Source organism: Thunnus maccoyii, chromosome 19, assembly GCF_910596095.1.
Source record: "Thunnus maccoyii chromosome 19, fThuMac1.1, whole genome shotgun sequence".
Lineage (NCBI taxonomy): Eukaryota > Metazoa > Chordata > Actinopteri > Scombriformes > Scombridae > Thunnus > Thunnus maccoyii.
This window is the reverse complement of record NC_056551.1, coordinates 29022277-29044142: the sequence shown is the minus strand read 5'-3', so window position 1 is coordinate 29044142 and position 21866 is coordinate 29022277. Positions and strand designations below refer to the sequence as shown.

The 21866-nt window shown below is 40.4% G+C and overlaps 1 protein-coding gene across 2 annotated transcripts; it reads right to left on the bottom strand.

The window, feature by feature from the left end:
• Nucleotides 1-1256: 1256 nt before the first annotated feature.
• On the bottom strand, nucleotides 1257-20484 carry lmbrd2b (LMBR1 domain containing 2b). 2 transcript variants are annotated; one of them, XM_042394913.1, is made up of 19 exons: nucleotides 20246-20484; nucleotides 16043-16050; nucleotides 15825-16009; nucleotides 15621-15733; nucleotides 13089-13187; nucleotides 12815-12982; nucleotides 11370-11580; nucleotides 11188-11262; nucleotides 10990-11103; nucleotides 8518-8701; nucleotides 8084-8265; nucleotides 6805-6938; nucleotides 6605-6710; nucleotides 6412-6509; nucleotides 6183-6286; nucleotides 6054-6100; nucleotides 5335-5449; nucleotides 4449-4575; nucleotides 1257-4350 (listed from the first exon to the last, which is right to left on the bottom strand). In XM_042394913.1, the coding sequence occupies exons 3-19, from the start codon at nucleotides 15996-15998 to the stop codon at nucleotides 4287-4289; spliced, it is 2115 nt and encodes a 704-aa protein (XP_042250847.1). In that variant the 5' UTR covers nucleotides 15999-16009; nucleotides 16043-16050; nucleotides 20246-20484; the 3' UTR covers nucleotides 1257-4286. The 2 variants fall into 2 exon arrangements, with proteins under 2 accessions (XP_042250847.1, XP_042250846.1); XM_042394912.1 differs by having other exon boundaries at nucleotides 15825-16050.
• Between the last annotated feature and the right edge of the window lie 1382 nt (nucleotides 20485-21866).

Sequence of the window (21866 nt, the reverse complement as noted above, 5' to 3'; positions counted from 1 at the left end):
GCACTTAATTAAGAATAAAATCAGTTGTACTTGATGAAACTGCAGTTTGGTGAAATAAGACTGAATAAAGCCTTTTATCTCTCCACCTTCTCTGATTCTACTTCATACTGGTTTTATTCTGTTTTTACTATTTTTAATTATCGTCAGAGTTGGAAGTTTTTTGTTCTATGTGAAGAACTTTGTTTTATAAGTGATGATCTGAAGCTTTGTGCTGCACACATGAAAGTTTGAAGTTAAATTAACATGTGTGAAGTTTGAAGTTGAGTTGAAGGGAAAGAACCACAAAAAATAGAACAAATATAAGACTAAAAACACAGGCCAAAAACCAATTTAAGCTAAAGCTATTGTAAAAGAAAACTGAATAACAGGTTATCATTTGATGTATTCCTTCAATATATCATACATGTTTCAGACAGTGTTTAAGTTCAGTTTAGTGTTAGTTTGTGTGTGCTGTGTCTATTCTAAACTTAGTTCTTTGCTGTGTAAGATGAGGCAGTTGTGTGTCTAACAGTTAAGTTTATTCTGTTATACCTTTACCTGAGCCAGTGATGAGATAAACTGTAGTTATGTAGATGTTTATGTGTAAAACTGATAAGCTTTAGAGGATAGTGTGGTTTGTCCTTGATTTAATATAGTAGTAATGTTATTTTGTGATGCTACTTGGTGCTTATGTACTGTCATATATGGTCGTGAAGACAGTCTGTTCCTAGGTTAGCTGAACTTTTGACTTATGTTTCTATCTGAGGGTTGCTGACCTGTAAGGTTAGTAAACAGATGTCTTAAATTCTGTACGAGTAGTATTTAAGGGACTGGTTAACCTTTCAGACAAAGAAAAGATAGCTAGGTGGTATCTTTGTCTCCAGAACTATGATGCATTATACTTCTGATTGTATTATTTGATTACACTATTTCATAACCTGACAATGCTCTCTTTGTGTGTTTATTGAGTGATCAGCAATTTCCCCCATTACACTATAAATACATTACAGACCAACACATCACAATACTCGGGTCATAAAAAAGATTTATGTATTGTGCAAATATAAGAGTCTGATAGTGCAACTCTGCAGCCTTCAGAGGTCAAATGTTTGATGCATTAATATCTATAGATAATGCAGTAATCGTAATATGAATATAGTTACTGTAAATATAATAATAAAAACAAAAATATTGAATATACAGCCTGACCGGTTCACATCCAGGCAATGAATCCGTCGTCATTTACTGTATTTCTGACAATAAACAGGACAAAACTGTAACACTTTAACTTTTATTGACTGACAACAACACTGGCAGCAGAGTAAACCTTAATTATACACTACTGTAAATCACAGGAATCAACTAATTACATCTACTCTCCATTTCCAGAATCAGAGAACATGTGCTGAGATCATAAACGGACAATAAATATTCAGATATTCAACAACATAAAAATCAAATTAACTTCATCACCAGAATCACCAGTATGATCAGAAAGAGTCACACGCTACTGGAAGGTGTTTAGTGCTGTTTTTTGGAGGGAAGAAGTCAGAAATAAGGAAAGATAACAGTGACAGAAGAAGAGTTAACAGGCTGCAGGAAAGATAATAAATACAAAGTCACATTTGACATCGTTCTGTATATTATTAATTAGCCCATATAATACAAAAAAGGTATATCATACATATATACACTGGCATGAAAAGGAAACATCAGGATGTGTAGCTGAACTAAACCTTTCTGTGAAGTTTATTTAAAGAAGCTCAGACTGACCTGAAGCTCAGCTCAACCTGCCAGCAGGATCTCTTCATCAACTAAAAGTATCTTCAGGACCATAACTGTGTTTTTACATGTTTTAGCTCATTTTATACAAATCAAATATACTTAACTTTGTATTAACTGTTGTCCACAAGGGGCCGAAAGGATAAGCAGTAAACTCCACACCTTACCTGAGCGTTAAGTACTGTCAGTAATAACCTGTGGGGTTCCTCAGGGATCTGGTCTCGGTCCTTTATATTTTCAATGTGTGCGCTAATATACAGCAGCTCAAATGTCACAAAAAAAAAAGATCCACATGAGCTTTTTCCTGGTCTGACACTTCTGTGGTAAAAGTTACGTGATGTTTAGGCTCGTTGTTCATCTGATGGTTCCCGGGTCTCAGATGTGAGATTTTTCTGCTTTTCCTCGTCTGTATGTTACAGTGAATTAAACAGTTCTGGGTTCAGGACTGTTGGTCGTTTGCTTCACTTGCTTAACGACTTTAAAAAAAAAAATAAAGGCAACCTTGTTTAAAGCTGCACTGACTGATATTTTGGCCTCTTGGGACACCGTAGAAACAAGCTGTAAACATCCAACAGCTGCATAGAGCTGCAGAGACGCTCGTTTGATGTGTTGTTAAACTAATTTCACTTCTATTAATATTAATATTTGTTTTCTAATCAAATCTGATCTAAAAGTCAGTTGAATTTCATACTTTAGTGAAATAAATAAAGGAGGGAAGTAAAGCAGATTTAAACACAGAAAACACTGGAATGGTCCTTTAAAGGTCACTTCTCTGTATCTTTACACCACGGATGGGAAAAGGAAACATCTGCTGTTTTCACTTCAAGATGATAAAGATATTTTTTAGAACCATTTCATCTTTAAATACCACGTAGAGGAAGAGTTTCAACAATCAGGTAACAAAGTTCACATAGTTGATTTATAAATTTACAGTCATAATCAGATTGAAAGAAGTTTCTGTACAACCACCAAATCCAGATTACACTGGTGAGAATGGAAGCAAATAATAATGATCAGAATCTATAAACAACCAAATACCTCAAATTTAATCACCACTGAATGCTTCATGTTGAAATTTAAAGATCTGCTTTCATTGATCAGCTGAGTTTAACAGTTCAGAATCTATTAATACGTGCAAGTTTGTACACTTGTGTGTTTTTCCTCCTTCAGCAGATGAACCTGCACATATTTAACATCCTTCTGCTGAGAGACGAGAACATCACAGTCCAGAAAAACAGGTTTTATTACCGGCGGAGACTTTAAAAAGCACTCAGACCGTCTGAAATCTGATCTGAAACCTGGAAAATCTTGTTTTCTTCTGACCTGCGGCGGTCGAACGTCTCACCTCGCACTGTGTTTACAGGTCTGACCACAGCGACGTCCTATCAGGTTACATTCTGTCAGTCACATGATGCAAACAGAGGACAAAGTATCTATTTTCATTTTTTTCCCCTAAATTTCAGCGACTCTATTTGTAGTTTCTGTTCAGCTGGAGGATAAACGAGTGTTTGGAAAGTGAAAGAGCAGCAATAAGTGATCTTAATTCTAACAAATGATTCTCACACCTCAGCACTTTATTCATCATGATGTGTCTTTTTATCGTCTTGTGTTTTGATTTTGTTTGTGTTTTTATGCTGCGAGATGAATTTCCTCCACTGAAACCCAAACTGAGCAGCTTCAGGGAACCTTCCCCCCAATAAATAAAGAAGAAATAAATAAATAAATAAATAACATGATGTTTTTTTGACTTGACTTGTACTTGTAGATCTGAAAAATGACGGTTAAATGTGATCGAAACACGTTTTCTATTTGAATTTGTGACTTAAAATCGAGTTTTTGAAGTTTCACGACTTAAATTAGTTTCTGGAAGTTTCAAATCAAAGCAGATAAACTCAGAGTTCAATATCTCACTGCTATAAATAAACATTCAGTGGCGGTTAAATGAATTTAAATGATTGTATTCAGTTGTTTATAATATTTAAATTATTGCGACTATTATTTGCTTCCATGTGAGAGCTGCGTAATCAATCAATATATTTTATAAATGATTAAAGTTAAAGTAGTTTTGGACATTTTGAACAAACAGCCTGATGAAACCGTTACATAATAAATCCCAAAAAGAATAGAAAATATAAATATAACAGCCTTCCACTGAGCTCCTTTAAAGTGACGTGTGGAACATGCGGCGGCCGCAGAGAGACGACATGCAGCTCACGTGATCAGCGCAGCGCGTCTGGCTTCTGGCATTCAGATCAGAATATTCCTTCATTTACCTGCAGCCAAGCTGGACATGAACAACCTGATGCAAAGACTTTATGAAAACAGTTCCAGGATGCAGAACTTCAGCCACACGCGTGATGTTATTTCAGACTAGCATGCATCCTCCTGCTGCTGCTTCTGCTGCTGCTGCTGCTGCTGCGGTGGTGGAGGTCATGTGGTACATTCAGTCAGGTGACTGCAGCTCCTCTCCCTGCAGGTGGAGGTGTAGACAGTGATGTACGTTCCGGTTCACGGCTCCCCCTCCGTTAAACGTCGTCAAATATCCGACTGCGAGACGACGACATGGACAGATATCGTCCCACCGTGTGCCTGAAGGACCGAACCACACGCAGCTGAGTCTAACACAGAGCTACACACACACATACACGCTATTTATTATGAATACACAAAGAAGAAACCATGTTTACCTGCCAGACTCTGAGTCCAGCGGGTCGTCTGTCAGAGAGTCAGCGTTGAAGTCTAAAGGTTCGGCGTCCTGCAGCAGCTCGACGCAGTCCCTCTCTGCTCGACTCCCCGTCCGGGAATATTTAGCCTCTGGTGTTCAAACACACAAAACACAAACTCAGAGACAAAGCTTCAGTTTGAGCTCAGCTAGCAGCTCTATGGACGGCCATGTTGGTTCAGACTGATCTCAAACTATCAGATTGTCCTCAGAGGATGAATCCTACTGACCTCAGTGATCATGTGACTTCCTCTAGCGCCACCAGCAGGTCTGAGTCACTTCTTCAGTGAAATATATATATAATAAAATAAAGTTTTCGACGTATTTGCACCAAATGTTGTTCACACATGTATTCATGTTCCTGTAATAACTTTGACTCTGTGACTTTTCCTCCTTCATCTGGTCAATATTTCAGTTTGTCTAAAGACGTTCCCATCAGCCTCAGCGGTACGTTCTGTAATGTTAGCATGCTAACATGCTAAACATCGACATGTTAGCATGCTGACATTAGCATTTAGCTAAAGTACAGCCTCTCAGAGCTGCTAGCAGGGCTGGAGACTCAGTCGCACATCTAACAGAACAGAAACGTTTCTATTTTATCAAACGTATTGATCCACAGCGACTCTGAGACCTCCGCATGCTTTACATCAGTCTGTTATTATCTCACCTGTCGCGTTTAGTGACAGCTGTTAAAACACAAATCTTATTAACAGTTTCTACATTGATTGATCAGGACCCCTGGTCCACCTGTGAGCTTGTTGGTTTGACTACAGGCAGATTCTCTAATATAAAATCAATGAATCAATAACTACAAACACAGTCTGCAGGTGGACTGAACAGACTGAACTTACGTCTGCTGTTGTTGGGGTTGACGGTGTCTGAGTAGCTGGTCTCCTTCATCTCATGACTGCTCCTGTTCCTGGCAGCGTAATCCTCCCGCTGGTTTCCATAACGCTCCTTCCACTCCTGAAACACATCATCATTCAGCACAACGCCTCAAACGTGTGTTTACAGTTACATGTGGCGGCTGCAAAAGGTTTAAATATTATTATACATTGTATTATAGTATTAAAATACATCCTCTACAACTAAACTCATATTTACTAGTATTAAAATGACATTTTTTATATTAGAATATATTTCAAGTATTGAAATAACATGTTTTAAAACTACAGTAACATTTAACTAAACTACTAAAATAACCTTTTTGTATTAAAATACATTTTCTAGAACTAAAATCATATTTACTAGTACTAAAATGACATTTTTCAGTGCTAATATAACATTTTACATTAGAATATATTTCAAGTATTGAAATAACATGTTTTAAAACATGTATTAAAAATAATATTAAAATGACATTTTTAGGTATTAAAATACATTTTCAAGGACTAAAATAACATTTTTTATATTAGAATATATTTCAAGTATTGAAGTCACATGTTTTAAAACTACAGTAACATTTAACTAAACTACTAAAATAACCTTTTTGTATTAAAATGACATTTTCTAGTATTAAAATAACTGATTCTCTCATGTGTGATGTGTTGGAGGAAATAAAGCTACTCACTCTCCGTCTGTTCTCTCCGTCTTCGATCCTTTGGCGTTTTCTCTTCTCTGTAAACAATAGAAACGTATTGATCATCGTATTGAGCGGTAGCAGCACGTAGCGAAGAGCAGCCGCTGTTATCAGACTCACCTCGTCTGATCAGCTCTTTGCCCTCGTCGATCAGGTCGGACGTCATCTCACTGTCGCCTACGAACTGCTGGAAGCCCAGCAGGTTGAGGCAGCGCGTCCCCAGGCTGAGGAGAGACACGTGATTATCACTCACATCTGCAGCAGCTGTTCTCTCTCTCTCTCTCTCTCTCTCTCTCTCTCTCTCTCTCTCTCTCTCTCTCTCCACAGCCGTCACCGACATAAAACTCACCTGAAGTAGGTGGCGATGCAGAGGATGACGATCAGCATGGGGTAGTAGATGTAGAAGCCGTTAGCGATGAAGGAGAGGACTCGCATCGATCCCATGATCTGAAAAACAAGACAGTTAAAAGGTGCTGAAGCTGCGACTGAACCATCACACACGTAGTTGTTGTTGTTTGTTGTTTGTTGTTGTTGTTATTTACGGAGGTGTAGGCTGTCTGCTCCTTCTCCTGGTGGGAGATTGCAGAGTCCATGTGGATCAAACCCAGGAAGTTCAGACACAGAGGAGGCGTCAGACGACAGAACAACCTGCACATTCAAACGTCACCGTGTCAACTTTACAGCGTTTTCCTGAATTTCTACTGTTGACAGGAAGTTGAGATCACATGACGACGTCACTCACATGCCGCTGAACTGGAGGCTGTAAGCGTCGGTCTGGTGATGGGAGGCCAGGTAGTAGTAGTTGAAAACCCGGATGCGGAACACGGTGGAGTAAACGCAGGTGCACAGGAAGAAGATGGTGATGAAGCACGCCATCTGGTGGAGACGAGTGACATCACAAACCAGTCAGACAAACTGGACAAAGACTTCAAACAGTGAACCAGTGTGATCCTCAACAAGGAGTTATTATGTTCTATAACTGATCGACAGAAAACTAAATAAGCAACGATTTTAATCATCAAATAATCATTTTATTCATTTTTTTAAGTAAAAATAACAAATATTTGCTGGTTTCAGCTTCTCAGATGTGATGATTTGAAGGTTTTCTGTCAAACATGAAAGTAAACTGAACATGTTTGGATATTTATGACTGTTGATCTGATAAAACGAGTGTCTCCTTAATGTTAAATAACTCTGAATGTGTTACTTATTCATGTCACAGATATTATATATATATTTGCATAGATGTAAAAACAATATGTTTGCTTGTTGCTTTGTAATTATAACATAAATCTTTTTAATTTGTCAGGTTATGAAACACACATGACTCCATCAATCAACCATCAAACTATCTGAGAGAAGAAAGAATAATATCATCAAACACCAGTTATGACGTCGTTAACTTGGTTCAAAATGTTTTTTGTCACAGTCAACAGAACATGTGTATCTGATGGGAAACAGCTGCTCAGAGACCTTCAGCCTGAACTGCTTCAACTCTGAAAAAGACTTTTTATCAAAGTCACGATAAAACTTTTGTGTTGTTTTTTGTTTCATGAACAGATTCTGCTGCGATCACAGTTTGTCTTTTAGTTCTTGGACTAATTTGTTGTTTTTCTTGGAGGCTGTTTTTGGCGTCCTCAGCTCCGTGTTTGGTAGATTGTTCTCTTTGACCACAGACGCCTCATAACACGAAAGACAAACCGGTTTTTCTCTTTCTGGACATTTTGGGCTCATTATTTATATTTCTCAATTCCACTTGTTGGGAAAATCGCATTAATATGGATGCATCGCAGTCTAGCGGCGGGATACCGTCACTTCCTGGGTATCATAATCGGCATGCATTGTGGGAAATGTAGTTTTCAGTCAACGCCTGTTTTTACAATCAGATCTTTTTCTCTCGTGGGCCACATGTGAAACGAGACATCTGAAGACGACGCTTTATGACATCATAACCTTTTCCAGACAGACGTATGGACAGAGAGAGCCGTGGTCAGCTGCAGGTCTGGTGTGACGCGTCTCACCTCGATGTACAGGTAGTTATAATCTCTTTCAGCCAGCTGGATGAAGACGGCGAACAGGGAGAGGACGGGCCGGGTGCTGAAGAAGGTGCACTCAGACCAGACCACCGCCACGCTGAACAGGGTCAGGACCACCGACAGCAGCCGGTAGAACCAGCGCTTCAGGAGACACTCCCAGTACCACTCTGGACACACACACACACACACACACACACACACACACACACACACACACACACAGACAGGACGTCACTGCCCGGCTCAAAGGCAACAGCTGATTCATCCTAAACATTTCCTGTTTCTTTTCACACAGTCTGACTTTCTGATCCAATGATTCCCCTCATTATTAAAGGATGCTTCCCAGTGTTCCCAGTATGTGTTAAACCAGCAGTCAGGTGTCCATATGAGCAGTGAAAGAGGTTTCCTCGCTGACTCACCTACAGTCGGCGTGTAAACGTATCTGCTGAACCAGCCGGCTGGCTCGGAGGACGGGAAGCTGTGGACAAACTGGTGGGTTGAACTGGTCTCGTTCTTGGCCACGTCCTCCAGATGGATGGCCTGCTGCAGGAGGATCTGCCACTGCACACGCGTCCTGTTGTGTCTCTGCACCGCGTAGATCACCTGGACACACACACACACACACACACACACACACACACACACACACACACACACACACACACACACACACACACACACACACACACACACACACACACACACACACATACACACACACACACACACACACACACACACACACACACACACACACACACACACACACACACACACACAGCGTTTAACGTTCAGCATCATTCATGGAGAACAAACACGTTTCTGACAGTTTGATCATAGTGTGAAGTAACTCACTGATATTTCAGCACTAACAGAAGTCTTTCAGGAACGTTTGATGATTTTTTTGATGATATTGTGATATTTGTTGTCAGAATAACCTTCATAACCTTCTGCCGTCCATCAATCAGTGTTTTTCCTCCTCTTCAAACATGCATCCTGACCTGAAGGGGTTTAACATATCCAGGCTCTCTGTGATCTGGATCAACAAACCCTGAACTCACCATCAGAGATGAGTGGTATCACCATGGTAGTTATGAACCTTCTTTGTTAACTCAGACTTTCTGCTTCAGGCTCTGTGAGCGTCTCCATGAAAGGAGGCGTTTGGCCTCATTTGACTCTTTTTCCGCACAGAATGGACCAATCACGTGCCGCCTGCTTCAGTCAGGAGGAACAGGTCGTTATAACGGAGAGATATGAAGAATATAAATAAATTATCACAGCAAGAAGCATCACTGTTGCTGCAAATAAGGTGAGAGATGAACGCTGGCAGAAAACTGCTGATGTAAATTCATTTATTGTATATTATATATTATATGGTATAAGTTACCATGGTGATGTAGCAGGTTATCAGAGAGTTACCATGGTGATGTAGCTGGTTAACAGAGAGTTGCCATGGTGATGTAGCAGGTTATCAGAGAGTTACCATGGTGATGTAGCTGGTTAACAGAGAGTTGCCATGGTGATGTAGCAGGTTATCAGAGAGTTACCATGGTGATGTAGCAGGTTAAAAGAGAGTTACCATGGTGATGTAGCTGGTTAACAGAGAGTTACCATGGTGATGTAGCAGGTTAACAGAGAGTTACCATGGTGACATTGAAAACCCTGCAGGCTGAACACACCTCACTGACCCACTGATCTCTGTTCATAGTTCCTTCAGTTCTTCCTGCTCTCATCTGGTTTTTATTACTGTAACTCCATCGTTTCCTGTTTTAACAGTTTTCTTTCTCCTCTAAAGGTTCAGCCTCAAACTATCGATGACCTCTGACCTTCTGACCTTCTGAGCCTGAAGGCCTAAACGCACCACAGAACCAACAGGAATCTGTCGTTTTGTCTTCGTATTAACTGCTAGTCGGATGTAATGAATGAAAAGGAGGAAGGTTGACTGTTTGATGCTTATTTATTTGTGAAATAATCTGAATCAAACGTTTTATTTCTCTCATTCAGAGGTTTTTGTTCTCGCTCTCCTCGCTCGACCACCGCCGCACTGTCTCTCTCTCTCTCTTTGTTGGCTGCAGAGAAAACAGTTTTGGTCGCCGGGTCCAAAAATCAAAACGAGGTTGGAGTCGACGCGTCGAGGCTTCCGGTGCGTTCAGGCCTTCTGAGGCGGCAGCAGGTCTCCTGACATCCAGAGGTGACGGAGTCTTCACGGCTTTGAATTCCTTACTGGAGGAAGTTAAATCACCAGTAAGCTTCATGGTGTTTATTGCACTGAAGATGTCGTGCTGCTGTATTGATTGTAAAGCCTCCTGAGGCAAACTTGTGATCTGTAGATACACAAATATCAGGCCGTAAAAATAAAATCTAATTAACTGGAGCTTTCTTTGTTCATTCTTGACACAACGTAACTACGGACGTCTTCCAGGAGAGACTGTTATTCCTGTATTTTATCGACTATCACGTCTCCTCACTGTGAAATAAACACTTCAGGATCTTCATCTATAAAGTTCTCGTTGAACTCTTGCAGCTACAGAAACAGCTGATCCTGTCAGGAACTCTGCACCTTTTAAACAGGATAAACTGTTAACTGATTCTCTGTTGATTGTGTCCGTCAGACGTGTGCAGGTGATGCAGTGTGACGAGGTTGTGACATGACGTCTTCTTTCCTTTAACGCTCTTATTAAACACAACGTGATATTTTTATATTCTGCTCGTCTGATTATAAATAAATGTTATTTTTTGTCTCATTTCGTCTCTTATGAAAAAGACTTTTTTAAGATCAAGAGACGAACAGAAAGTTAAAATAAGAAACGACGTCTAAGAATAACTCAGAAACAGGAAGTTTCCATCTGTCTTTAAGGATGAAGAGTGAGCGTCCTGACTCTTCCTCTCACCTGTTTATGAAGCTTCACCAGACTCTTCTCGCTGGGGTAGGTGTTCTGTTTGTCATCAAAGTCCTCGTAGTCGTCCATATTCCTGCCCATCTTCTCCTGGTAGTCCAGCGGACACTGAGGAGGAAGAGGAAGAGGAGGAGTCTGATCAATCTGTCTGATCACATGTCAGATATGAAGCTGCTGTCGGATCATATTTACCTTCCTGAGGATGGTGTCGATGTACTTCCTCAGCGGATGGTTATACTTGATGGATTCACTGACTTTTCTGACCTCCTGCAGCAGAACAGACGTCACAGTGAACAAACTTCTTCTTCTTCTTCTTCTCGTGTGTGTGTGTGTGTGTGTGTGTGTGTGTGTGTGTGTGTGTGTGTGGCGCTCACCTCCATGACGTCCTCCAGGTTCTCCTCTGCGTCGGCCTTCTCCGTCATCAGCTTGGACGCCTTGAAGTACGTCTTGATGAGCAAGTGTCCGTGTCGCGAGGCGTTCCAGTAGGAGCGAGGGATTTCCACCAAACCGTAGCCGAGCAGCAGCACCAGCAGGAACAGACCCCAGGTGTTCGCCGCCGTGATGCCGATGGTCTGCAGCTCGTACCTGAACATCAGAGCAGGCCGCTGTGTTCACTAAACCCTCTCTGACAGGTTTTAACTTTAACTGTTCATCTGTAGTTTATCACACTAGACGACACGATGAAAATGCAATGATCTATAAAATGTTCATTTAAAGTCTCTCAGAAGCTGCAGCGATCTCTTCAGTTTACTCATTTTGTCTAAAACCTGAAGATTGTTCATTTACTGTCTCATGTGACAAAGAAAAACAGCAAAACGTCACATTTTAAAGGCTGAAACTGGAGAATATTTGGTGTTTTTGCTTAAAAAAATCGACTATTCAGCTAATCATTGAAGCTTTAAACTTCAGCAACTGAAGAGTTTTAGACTTTAGACACAGATTTACTCTTGTTTCTATGATGTTACTACATCTATCTACTGTAAACCTACACTGGGTTAGCCATGTTAGCGGTGTTGCTACTGAGAGGTTCCTATTGGTGGTCCAGACTGAAAATATCTCATCATCTGATCATCTGCTCTAAACGTTCATTTAAACAACACTTTAGTTTATGAACAAATAAGTGTGTTTAGTGCTAATTAGCTAATGTTAGCATGCTAGCAACACACTAAACCAACACAGTGAACATTAGAGCTGCTCTCTCAGATCATGATGTTAGCGTTTAGCGGAGTCGCCTGCGTGTTAGCTGCATGCTAACAGCAGATTATAAAGACTTCATAATCCTGAAGGTCATATTTCACAAACAGCTGCTGGGGTCAAAGTTCAACTCAACTCAACTTCCTTGCAGTGCGACTCCGCCCACAGCAGACATGTTTGTTTGTTTGTTTATTGACTTGAAGATCTTATGAGGAGCACGACGGAAATAACGATTAACTGATGAGTCGTCTGACAGAAAATTAATCAGCAACTATTTTGATTATTGATTAATTGTTTTGAGTTTGATTTGATCTTTTAAATACTCAAATTCTGTTGAAGTTTCTTAAATATGAATATTTTCTGGTTTCTTTAGTCTCTCTGACAGTAAACTGAATATTTTTATGTCAATCAATGAATCAATAATAAAAATGATTAATTGTGTCATATTTCATGACTGTGATTCATCTTGTTTAATAATATCTGACCGTTATGTTCATATGATGAATTCTGCAGCCTGAAGATAAAACATCAGTCACGTCCTGACAGGAAACATGTTTTTGTTTTTGTTTTTGTTTTTGTGTAAACGAGCAGTCTGTGGAGACTCCGGCTGCTTCCTGTCACTCACCAGGACAGGTGCCACTCGGGGTGAACGGCCACGTATATGAGCAGCGAGCCGAAGATCAGCAGGTAGGTCCCGTAATAAATGGCGTTCTCTATCAGAGCCGTTTTAATCTTCCCCGTGATGGAGAAGCCTCCGGAGCGAGCGTAGGACTGCATGAAGGGCAGCAGCAGCCTGGAAACACAAACAAAACAAACAAACACAAACAAACAAATCTACTGTGATCTTACATGTTGACAAGTTGTACAACAAACGACAGACGGTTGAGACTCTTACTGACCACGTGAGACACTGAGACGTCCAGTAGACGACCCTCCAGAACACCGGCATGATGCCGTCTGGGATGTAGCTCCACGGCTTGTAGCACGGCTTCGGAGCACTGGCACAAAGAGGAGGAAGAGTATAAACATTCATACACGACCAGCAGACTCTTCATCACTTAGATTAGACAGACTGACGACTACTCTGATCATCTAGTCATTGATTTCAGTCTTTTTGAAGAGAAAATACAAAAACTCTGGTCTGATTGCAGCTTTTTAAATGTGAATGTAAACAGTTTGTATGACAGTAAAGATGTTTTTACTATTTTATACACTAAACAGCTCATTAATTAATCAATTATAATAAATATAATAAGAACTGGTTGCAGCTCTACACAGATACAACACAGTAAAGTGATTTATGTTATTATAAACTCATTTCATGAATATCAAACACTGTTTGACTCTCTCTCCTCGTCTCCTCCGTCCTCCTGCCTGTGAAATCAGTCTCAGCGCATCATGTTTAAATCATTTTTCAGGACGTTTCCATTCATTAGATGCATCTGACAGCTGTGTGTTTAAAAGAGGCGACACACAGCTGGAAGATACAAATCATTTAATACATATATATATATATATATATATATATATATATATATATATGTGTGTGTGTGTGCGTTAAATAAAATATAACAATGTATGACATCTGTACATTCTCGTCATATTAAGCCACGTTGTAATATGAGTTAAAAGTAAATATAGAAGTTATGAACACTGATGATGCAGCTCTGACAGACCTCACATTTAACTGTCATGGCGGCTCTGAAGCGAGGACGTCCTCGTGTCTCAGGTGGGAGGGACTAAGAGGTGAGGAGGTGAGGAGAGGAGGTGAGGAGAGAACAGACGTTGCTGCTGGAGGACTAAATAATGATACCAGAGAAGAAGAGAGTTCCCTCGCAGGCTGCAGTCACTGATACGTTTCATCTCTTAGAGGATTTAGTTGCTGTTTCATATCGTCTCAGGCTGTGTGGTTTATTCTTTAAATAGTTTGTAACGGGAGCGGCAGCAGCGTGACGTCAGGCGCAGCGTCTACTCTGCACTGAGCTGCACGTTTGGTGATAAAATGTTGATCTTCGGGTAAAACGCTGCACTCGTCACTGTCACTTTTTTAGCCAGCCGTCCAATCACGGTAGAGGAGGGGCGGGACAAATACCACAAAGACCAACCGTCACATCCTACATGTACAAGTGCTGAATAATAACAAGAGTGGACGTTACCCGGGTAACCTCGCTGGGATGTTTGTTGCGAGCGCGTCTCCCTACATGACTCAGCGTTCTCTGTAAGCAGAGCAGGAACTCTACCTCGTGCCGTCGTTGCTACATGCAGTGTAGTGAAATGAGGTACTTGCGACACATAAATTAACTGCACTTCCCCAGATGTTCTGTATCATAGCAACCAAAGCGTCTCAGCTGAACTAACGCTGCCATCTGGGTGTTTTCAGCTGAGATAAAACAACCTGTAACAGTGACGCAGCAGAACAGCTGAAAGAACACGCAGGAAGTTCTGGTTGAGTTTTTACTGCGGCTGCAAGCAGAAGAACTAAAACTATTTCAGCATCCTTGTAAACACAAAACCTGATGAAACTCTGTTGTTAACGTGGTTTTAGTGCTGCATCGTTGTTGTAACTAACTGAACTAGAAAGAAACCAGCAGCCATCATGTTCTCACTTTAATCTGTTCTGGATTTTAAAAAAAGTACTTTAAAGGATCATTCTGCTGATTTTCTATGTTTGTCTTCATGTTTGGATCCAAACCAACGATGAACTGATCTACTAACCAGTACTGTGTTTGTAACAAAGCTGATAGATCTGATTAAAACACGTCAGCTGTTCCGGGTCACATGATCCTTCATCATGTTTTCAGTCTCTGCAGAGTAGTTCTGTGTAATGCAGACGCTACTGAGCATGTGCAGGAAAGTTGTTCTGTTTACAGCTGCAGATCATCAAAACACTGAAACACTCTGAACTGTTTCTGTTTTAAATAAATTACTTACAAATGTCGGCTGAGCTGCAACAACTGTTCAATTAATCAATCAACATGAATTTGAAACTATTTTGATGATCGATTCATCATTTAAAGAAGTTTTTTAAGTAAAAAAATCTAAACAACGTCTTGTTTTAGGCTCTGAAATGAGAATATTTGCTGTTTTTTTTGTCTTAACATTTTAGTAAATTGAATATTTTACAGACCTGTGACATCACAAACAAGCTAACGAAGCTGTAAACAGAACCGCGTTCCTGCACGCGCTCAGTCTTCATCAGCGTTATCTGACCATCGTCATCGTTTGGTTTGTAAAATGACAGAAAACACTGAAAAAGTCTCAAAGCCTGAAGTGATATTCAGCTCACTATTACACCAGAATCAGCAGATGCTCACACTGTCTGATGATTAACTAATTGATTAATTGACTTAAACGTCTGCAGACATTGATTAAAGCTACAGGAAGCAGCAGTAATCAGTGAATATAGTGAATAAATGAGTTGCACACGTTACCTTTTGGTGGGCGTGACAGACGTGTTTACTGCGCTGTGATTGGACGGCAGGGGGCTGACGGTGGGAACAGAGACGTCCTCCTTATGATCGATCTTACACTGCTTGTAGATGGTCTGTAAAGAAGAACACAAACACACAGTTCACAGGTGGTTTGACCGGTGACACTGAGGGTCAAAGTTCAGCCGTCTCCTCTCGTGAACCGACCGTGCTGACGTCCAGAGGTAAGATGAAGACGATGAGGAAGCACAGGTACCAGGCCAGCAGCGTGCCGAACAGCACCATGCGCTGCTGCTTCCGGAAGTCTCCATATCGGTGCAGCAGGAACAGCGCCAGGAAAAACACCACCACGATCTCGATGCCCAGAGCCGCTCCACTCATCCCGCCGCCGCTGCCGCTGCCGCCTCGCCGCGCTCAGCCGCCGCCAAAAAACCTGCAGGACACAAACCACAAGCTGCTGTCATTCATCTGTCCATTTACAGTGACAACGATGTCTTCATGCTATTTGTTTTGTCCCACTAACTGTCTAAAATGTTTAATATTCAATTAATGTCATTAATTAAAAGGAAAAACAGCAAAACCAGCAAATATTTGACATATTTGCTTGAAAACTGACTGAAATGTTTAATCAATAATCAGAACAGAACTGTACATCTGTACATGCTCGAACCTGAATCTGAATTTGAAATATGAAAGTGGGCAACGTGAACAACCTTAGCAACAACCTTAGCAACAACCTTAGCAACAACCTTAGCAACAACCTTAGCAACAACCTTAGCAACAAAGGCTACCGATGGACGGCCGTTTGTGTTTGCATGTGCGTGAAGCAACTAGTGGTAACTTTGCACACGAAGCGTTCAGAGCAGGTTGAAGCCCCGGCTTTTGACTTGCAGGCAGCATTTTTTACATATGTTCACCTTAAGTTTTGGAACTTTGACCATGTTTAACATCCGACATCATAACTGTAAAAATAACAGAAAAATCACAAAAAGCATGACACGCCCCCTTTAAGACATACTAGTTTTTTTGCTAATTCAGTTCAGAATCGTTGCAGCTCTAATATCAACAATAATTAATAGAAATATCTGGAACTAACAGCAGCCTGCTGCAGGAAGAGAAAACAAACTTATGAATAATGTTCTGCAGATTATAGACGTTTATATAAATATTGTTTTGGTTGCAGGACGTGAAGGAAACAGAAAAAACTTCCTACAAACTCAAACTTCTTTTTAAATGTGAGTCATCAGAAATAATGTCATGATAATGTGGTTTTCATTTCCTACTTTTATACTTCTTTTTTTTTTCCATCTTCCTCTGTGTTTTTGTTTGTTTGTTTCTTTTCTGCAGATGCATTTGGATGAACATACTATTCAAAGAAATAATCACAGACTGTATAAATTAATGGACGGAGCCGCCGTGACGTCATCCGTCGGTTTGTGAACTCGTGTTCTGAAGCCTCCAGTTTGGCGTTTTGACCGTCGCCATCTTGGTTTTTTTTTGGAGCCAGATGTGTCCATATTATAGCTGAGGAGGAGCTCGCCGGGGTCCAACTACAACCTCACACACCGCCGTGGTAACGACCTGTCAATCACAACGTAGCCACGCCCTAAAGCATACGCTGCTTTATCGCTTATTTTTACTGTAAATGGGACCATAATTTATTAAATGAACATCATGATGTATTGAAGAAGACTTGAAACTAGTGATTTGAGAGCATAAACTCATCAGGAAACAGTTTACTGAGGTCATAAACCAGTGAGGCTCATTTTCTCATTGACTTCTATACAATCAGACTTCGTTATGCAGCCAGTGGAGTCGCCCCCTGCTGGCCGTTAGAGAGAACGCAGGTTTAAGTCACTTCCACATTGACTTCCTGCTTATAAATAAATAATAAGATGAGAATAAAGTTCATATAAAAGCAGCTGGAGCATCCTGGTGGCTTTAATCAGACCACAGGATGTGATTTACTTCACATGAACTGATCCAACAGGTTTTAATGAGAGGTAACTTGAGGTCAGTGATCTGCTTATAAAGATAATGTCAACCATTAGTCAACTAATTGTCAGCTATTAAATTAATTGCCAACTACTTTGATAATTGTCTGAAATGTGAAGCTGCTTCATTCAGTGTTTCTACTGGTTTTAATTGGTGGGTCTGGTTGTTCTGGGAGGACGAGACCCTAAAACCCACTGAAGGAATCCTGATCCAGAGAATCTGGTTGTTTAACAATGAAGACGACAACTGTACATCCAATCATCATCAGCAAAACGTTAAACATTTTAAGACTTTATTGTTTTTCTTGGTCTTATTTTACCAGAGAATAATAAAGTTCTGCTGATGTTTGGGTGACGTACGTCTCATATTCCTTCACATCAACGCTGGTTTTGGTTCTTTGTTAGACAGACGTCAGCTGAGACTCCTGGACGCTCTGATGGATGATTTTCTCCATTTTCAGATGTTTTGTTGACTAAATAATTCATTGATTAATCGTGAAAAATAATAAAACTAATGGTTATTTGCAGCCGTAGATCAGTGACTCTCTGTCGTTGGTCAACATGTGAACAGACATCATGTGACTGCAGCGCCGCGTGTTCACCGTTCATCTATTAACAGCAAAATGCCATAAAATGAATAAAACATCCACCATTAACTGCTTGAGAAACACTTTGATTTCACTGATGATGATGATGATGATGATGATGATGATGATGGCTACACAAACACAACATTGTTCTCCATCCAGTTACTGCAGCTATACATTATAATAATAATAGTAAGGAGAGTTTTGTCAGACATGGGACTCTCCAGCAGAAGCGTGCTGACCTGTAAACCCTGAAAGGATCTTTTGTGTTGTTCCTGTAGACCGGGGGGGTGGGGGGAGGGATGGGAGCGCCGCCGTCTACACACAGCAGGGACACACTAATGACTGATCATCCTTATGAGTTTTACTCTTTTCATTATATTTTGGGGTATTTTATGTCTTCCATTCTCTCCCTGTTGCAGGTTTTCAGGGAGTTCAGTGAAGTCATCTGAGGTAAATGTGTGATGTGTGATGATGAGCTTTATGAATAAAAGTGGACTTAACTTTATTAAAGCAGTAGAGTCGACAGGAAACCAGGAGACAGAGACGGCGAACGACATGCAACACATGTCCAGCGGTAACGACCGACACGGATTCTGATCAGAGCTGCAAACGATTAGACGGAAAATGAATCGCCAACTTCTGAGTCATGTTTAAGAAAAAAAAAAAGTAGAAATTCTCTCTCTCCAGCTAGTTAAACGTGAATATTTTCTGGTTTCTTTCGTCTCTGTGACAGTAAACTGAAGATCTTTGGGTTGCAGACAGGACGTCGTCTTTGGGAAACACTGATCGACACTTTTCACAGTTTTCTGACATTTTATGGACCAAACAACTCATCGATTAATTAATTAATCTGGAAAATAATCAACAGATTAAACGATTATACAAATAATAGTCAGCTGCAGCTCTACTTTTCATCCTGGTAAATACTTCTCACACATGTTTAGGCTTCATAGTAAATAGTAAATGGACTGTACTTGTTTATCACCTTTCTAGTCTTCCCACCACTCAAAGTGCTTTTACACTATGAATCACATTCACACACATTCATACGCTGAACAAGGTCCCAACCTGCCCATCAGAGGAAACTAACCGTTCACACTGACGGATCATCAGGAGCAGTTTGGGGTTCAGTATCTTGCCGACGGACACGTCGACATACAGACTGGAGGAGCTGGGAACCGACCTGCTCCACCTCCTGAGACACAACACCTCTACATAATTTGATCTATTAAAAACTATGCATAAGACAGCTGTGTATGTAAGGACTCTGTGATGTGTGAACATCTCTGTCCTATCAGATGGGTTCAGAAGTGCTCCTTTGATCTTTCTGTATGTGAATCCTGAAATACTTGATATTTTACAGTTTGCATTGGTTCTATAAACGCTTGGAGTGACCTTCATCTATTACTTTGAGCTTTTCTCTAACTAGTTGTCATGACCTCTCAATCACAACACTGGTGTTACAACTGTAATCCTACTATCATAATATTATATTTTATTCAAGCTAAGTCTTTCCATGTATCACCTGTTAACCCCTGAGGTAGGAGCGGTCCTGTTTAGGAATCTCTGGTTTGATGATCTAGTAGTGATTCCTCACAATCAAACAGATCATCTCCACTATGAAGTGTGATTTAGTTTCCTTCTCAGGACTGTTTGATTTGAGGCTCATCCCTCATATTTAGACATCTTGTGACTGGTTGGGATCTCCTGATCCCAACCAGTCTCAGATCAGACTGAGGGAGAGTCCAGCACTGAGCTGTCTGACACACCCCATAATAACTGAATTATAACTGCTGTTTCTGAGCTGTGACCTGAAGTCAGAATAATAAACAGACGGATCAGCAGCCTCTTTACAGACAAACTGCATTCACTTAACGTCATTATTAACACGCTATTCACTCACATATTGTCATACGTATGTGTGTGAAGGGTCATGTGGATATATGTAGTGTTAAATGTCAGCTGCTAACACTGCGTTACGTCAACATTACAGCTAGCTAACGTTGGCTAGCAAAATATTACCGTTACCGTCTCTGACTCTTACCGTAGTTTATTCTCGGTTTCTGTAGTTTTCGGGAGAACAGAGAAGTTCTTCCTTCACTCGTCAGACAGCTGTGAGGTTTTTTATTCCACCGTGTTTACTATGACAGTCAGCAGCTTCCTGTTAGCCTGTTAGCTCGCTGCTAGCAGCAGCATCACATCATCACATCCTGGTTTCTGCCAGAGGAGAGGAAGGTGACGTCACAGGCAGGCGGACAGCGGCTCAGCGCATGCGCAGTAGACTTTCTCTTGCTGCTTTTATTTTATCTAAAAAAAAAAGTATTTTTTTTAAAAGATTAAAATGGATCCTGCCAACAATTTTAATCACAAGTATAAGACTTACATTGACTATAGTCGCTGTATGTGTTATTATGGCGTCGTCGTACGGCTGCGACAAACAGAGGCGGAAAGTAACTAAGTACATTTACTCAAGTACTGGACTAGTCAAGTACTTGTGATTTACTTGAGTATTTCCATGTGATGCTACTTTATACGTCTACTCCACTACATGTATTTGACAGCTTTGGTTACTAGAGGTATGGTAAGGTGGGGACTATTTACAGTAGAGCAACACAATTTGAATAGATTGAACTCATATCTGTCAGTGTACTACCCACATCATTAAAATATGTCTACATATGAAATAAATATTTGCATTTAAAGAGGAGAAGTCAGGTGTTGCAACTGACCCCATACTTGTTGCAACGTCTCCAGGGACGGTTGCAACATCCATTAAATGGTGATCATTAACTTAGTATTTATTTTACCTGTCATATTAGTCTGAATATTTCAACTGTTTTACAAACAATGTATTATATCTATGAAAACTGCATTTTTCATTTTTCTTTAGTTTGGGCAGAGAGAAAGTCTGCCTTATGTGCAATTAATCTTACCACGTTTCAGTTTCAGTGTTAGATAGAAAAATAAGAGATAAAATGTCTATAGCTTCCTCTGACTTATAAATAAGCAACTCACACAGCTGAGGTGCCTCCATGGTGAAACCATATAGCAGTATATTGTTTTATAACTCAAGGAAGAAAAAGAACTTATTGCAACTTTAAAACAGCATTAATGTTTCTTTATCCATAAGATTAATCAGGATCTTATTTTTGTGGTTGTTCTATCAGTTATTAATATGACTGCTGAGTATGGAGACAGTTGCAACAGTCGCTGCCTCCGAGTGATTCTGAGAGTTTAATAAAAACCGTCACAGATCTCAGAGCTACTCAGACTGCAGACAGACGACAAAGATCCTGACCTGCCAGAAATCTATCAAACGTCCAACAGACAGATCGTTGATCAATCAGGTTAATTAATCAGACATTGTGACCTCAAACTGCACATCAAACAACAACCAATCTGTCCATAATTCAGCCCAACTTGACACTTATTTGGGAGCAACAAGGGTTAAAATCTGGTTAAATCTGCACAATAATCATCCAATAACTTTAACTATGAACTCAAGGATAGTAAGATAAGTGCAGTATTTGTGTAAATGAGCTACAGAGGAGTTTTAGAAGCTGGAAGCGTCTCTTGCTGAGGTTTAGAGGTTTACATTCAGTTCTCACTTTTTATTTTACTGATGACAGCTCAGCTCTGTAAACATGACCCAGCTGTGATCGACC